The sequence below is a fragment of the Corvus brachyrhynchos genome, unplaced genomic scaffold (assembly GCF_000691975.1).
Source record: "Corvus brachyrhynchos isolate BGI_N302 unplaced genomic scaffold, ASM69197v1 scaffold444, whole genome shotgun sequence".
NCBI classification, from domain to species: Eukaryota; Metazoa; Chordata; class Aves; order Passeriformes; family Corvidae; genus Corvus; species Corvus brachyrhynchos.
Window position 1 is genome coordinate 907340 of NW_008237886.1, and position 3355 is coordinate 910694.

Below are 3355 nucleotides of genomic sequence, written 5' to 3' on the forward strand. Positions count from 1 at the left end.
ACCTGCACTTCAGTTCCAAAGAAGACAAACAACAAAGCCCACACTTTGCAAAGACTAAAATCCAAGAATTTGAATAATTTTATAGGATTAGTAATGTAAAACTCGAGTTTGCTGGTTTGGAGAGTGGGTGCTGCTGTACCTCCATCAGACATTAGGTAGGTGAGCTGCAAATCTGGTCTTGTTCTATCTGCCTGTCTTGAACTCAGCTGAGATTTTTTTCTGCTGTGCAACCCTGGAAGAAACAACAATTCTTGAAATAACATTTCAGCACTATTAAACACTGCTTGTTTGATGCTCTGACATTTGGTGTTGGCAGCTTTGCCTGCCTCTTCAGCATGCATCTGGCTGTCACCATTCAGCCAGTCCTTTTCTTCTGCACAGCTAGGTCAGATGGAAAACACTTCTGCTCTCAAGAGTGCTCCAAGTGGCTGTTCAACATGGCTAAGCCTTAGGAACTCTGTCTTGCAAAAATAAACTTGCTGTTAAGCATAATTTTCATTGTTCTTAAGAATTCTATTAATTATAGAGGAAGATAAATAATCCAGTGGTCTGAAACCACATTATTCTGGCTCAGGGAGCTGTTAGCACTAAAGATGATGCTTTAGGTGTTGGAGGTATATGAGATGTTCTGATGTGCTCTAGGATCTAGCAGTTCACCTAAAGGTTCAATGTCATTGAAGCCCACTGAAGTCTGCAGAGGTTGTATCATTCAGCTTGTAAATACTTCCTCCACCTCCAGTGGAAACATTTATAGTCAGAAGCAAAGCCTTGAAATGTTTACTAATGTCATATTGAAAGGGCAAGAAAAGAAAGAGATGTAAAGATGTGTGCATTAATTATTTATCTTGCAATCAAGAAAGTATAAAAATAATCCAGGGTGAAAACTGGGAAGAATTGCGAAGGAAAACACTGACTCTTTCAGTTGAAATAATGCAGACCCCATTCAAGCTTTCTCCACAGAACATGAGGTCTAATCCCAGCACAAGTAAACACATGTGGGGGTGTTTTCTATAAAAGATTTAAAAATCATGATGCTCTTGAGAGGTGACTAATTGTGCTCACTTAGCTTCAAGTGAATAATTAAACTGTGAGGAGTTATTTTCTTGGCTCTTCTGTCATGTTTCTTACTAATTCTTAGATATTCAACTTCTAGACTTTTTAGCATCAATCAGGCTCTGCTTCTATTGTCTGAAAAATATGTAAAGAAAAAACTGCCACAGATTTAAATACATTGTATTGTTACAGTATAAATACCATCATTGTAATTAAACCACTTGAAAATATGAACCGTCAAATTTTTCTCTCAGGACTCAGCCTCCTGTGAGGGTTTTGTGCCTTTGAAAATCTCCCTAGTGTGCTTTGCTTCTCCTGATTGTTCTTGGAAGAAAATTAGCTTTTAGTCCTTTAAAATCTGTTGGCTTTATTTGCTGCTAAATACACACATGGTAAGTGCTGTGGGATCAAAACAAAAACAAGTTGCTCTTCCTATGCTTGTAGTTTTGATGTGATTTGCAGTTTGGCAGAAGTCAGTAACACAACTCTTAGTGTATTTGGGGTCATGGTGCATTAAGGTAGATCCCTTTGGCCTGAATCAAGAACCTGCAAAATATCTTCAAATCAGAGTAAGGAGTAAATTTAAAGAGACTAGAAGAGGATGAGAGAAGCCACTTGAGAAGGCAGGTAGCCTGGTCTAAAGTCCTGGATTTGTTTTGTCCTGGTCCAATTCCCACGTTGCTACTTCCAGACATTAGACTACTGCCCTCTTAAAAATGTCCTCTGAGATTCTGTCACTTAATGAGGGTTTGGGCAGATTTTTTCCTGTTAGGAATGTTTTCCTGATGACTGAGTTGCTCCACCAGGTGCCTGTGGCTTTGTCCTTAACTTGCCATCTTTGTGGGGAGAGTAGGATGATGCCAGGTTGATGAAGTAAAAAGGGAGGGAATTTCTCTGGTGGTGGGAAGAAGTTCATGAAGGACGTGAATGAAAAGCCCTGGGAGGATTAAGATAAGAAATCGTTACCCATCCAGGATCCTTTTCATCCTGTTTTTCACTATGAATGGCTTGAATTTTGTGATATTTTTGAAGTGTTTTAGACAGATACTGAGTAAGAGCACAGTTTGGAATCTAATCACAACCTCAGAGGTAGAGAGACCTGTGGGTTCCACCTGCAGAACTAAAACTTAGTAATACATTAACAGAAAGACATGACCTTTTCCTGTCTTTTCTACCCTCACAGATGAACAGGAGCCAGCAGTCAGCAGTGATTCAGATATTTCATTGATTATGGCAATGGAGGTTGGACTGTCCGATGTGGAGCTTTCCACTGATCAAGACTGTGAAGAGGTGAAATCTTGAAAAAGAAACAGAGATCCAACACTAAATGACAGGGGAAGGTCACAGGTAGGGACCGAGTCAGCTTTCTAGGATTTGGACCAGTCATGCACATGCCTCCAGAGCACTGTCACTCCTGCACACTCCATACTGAGATGGTCATGAAAAGCAATAGCAACAGTTGTGTCTGCCTGGATGCGGTTTCATCATCTACACACCTTCGTTTGGTTCACATGAGATATGCACACTTCCGGTTTACCCACGTGCTTGAGAGCAGTCATGGAACTCTTCAGGGGCTCATAAACATGCAACTGAAATGACAGCTTGAGTGTTTTCTACACTTGTTCAATCAAATGTTTGTTGAGTTCTTTTGAAAAGGCATATGTTTATTTTGTTTGTTTGTTTACAGTGTGTTATGGATGAACACTCTGTTTTTATTGACTGACCCCAGCTTTTTCAAGAGTTCAATCCAGAAATCTGAATTCCCGTTCACTGGTCACTTCATGATCTTACCAGGATTTATCATTGCCTTGTTGTTTCTGCATGAAGTAAATGTGGCTGGCTTCAGAAGGATGATGCACCAGCACCCTGCATTAATATTAAGCCTGCTTTCATTAATTGCAAGGCTTGGAAATGGTATATTCTGAAGGCCTTTACTTGTAAGAGAGCTCTGAGTTAGCAGAAATTTGGGTTAAAACTGCATTAGTTTGTCTTTTACTTAGGGCTCTGTTCTAGACAAGTATTGTACAGTGTGAAGGAGAGAAAGAAAAGCTTAAAGCGTCACTCTGTCCATGTAGTCCTGTCCTGTATTTTATGCTATTAGCAGGTGTCAGTACATTAGTGGCCTTCTTTCAAATGACAATTCACTAGCTGGAAAAAAAGATCTAGTATAACGTCAGGTTTTTTCTTAATTTTACAGACCAAAACCAGATCAGTGGGCTAAAGGAGCATCTGAGAGGTTTCCAGAGGCTGCTTATTAACAGTTCTGCGTTAAGTGGGTGACAGTATTCTTACAAAGGATCTG

General features: G+C 39.9%; 1 protein-coding gene across 1 annotated transcript in view; it reads left to right on the forward strand.

The window, feature by feature from the left end:
• The window catches only part of RNF150 (ring finger protein 150), a gene marked incomplete at its 5' end in the record, with an annotated part of 117807 nt that extends 115154 nt beyond the window's left edge, over positions 1–2653 (forward strand). Inside the window, one exon of the mRNA XM_008632448.2 lies at positions 2237–2653. Coding sequence (XP_008630670.1) covers positions 2237–2355 — 119 coding nt within the window. The remainder of the gene's footprint in view (positions 1–2236) is intronic.
• Between the last annotated feature and the right edge of the window lie 702 nt (positions 2654–3355).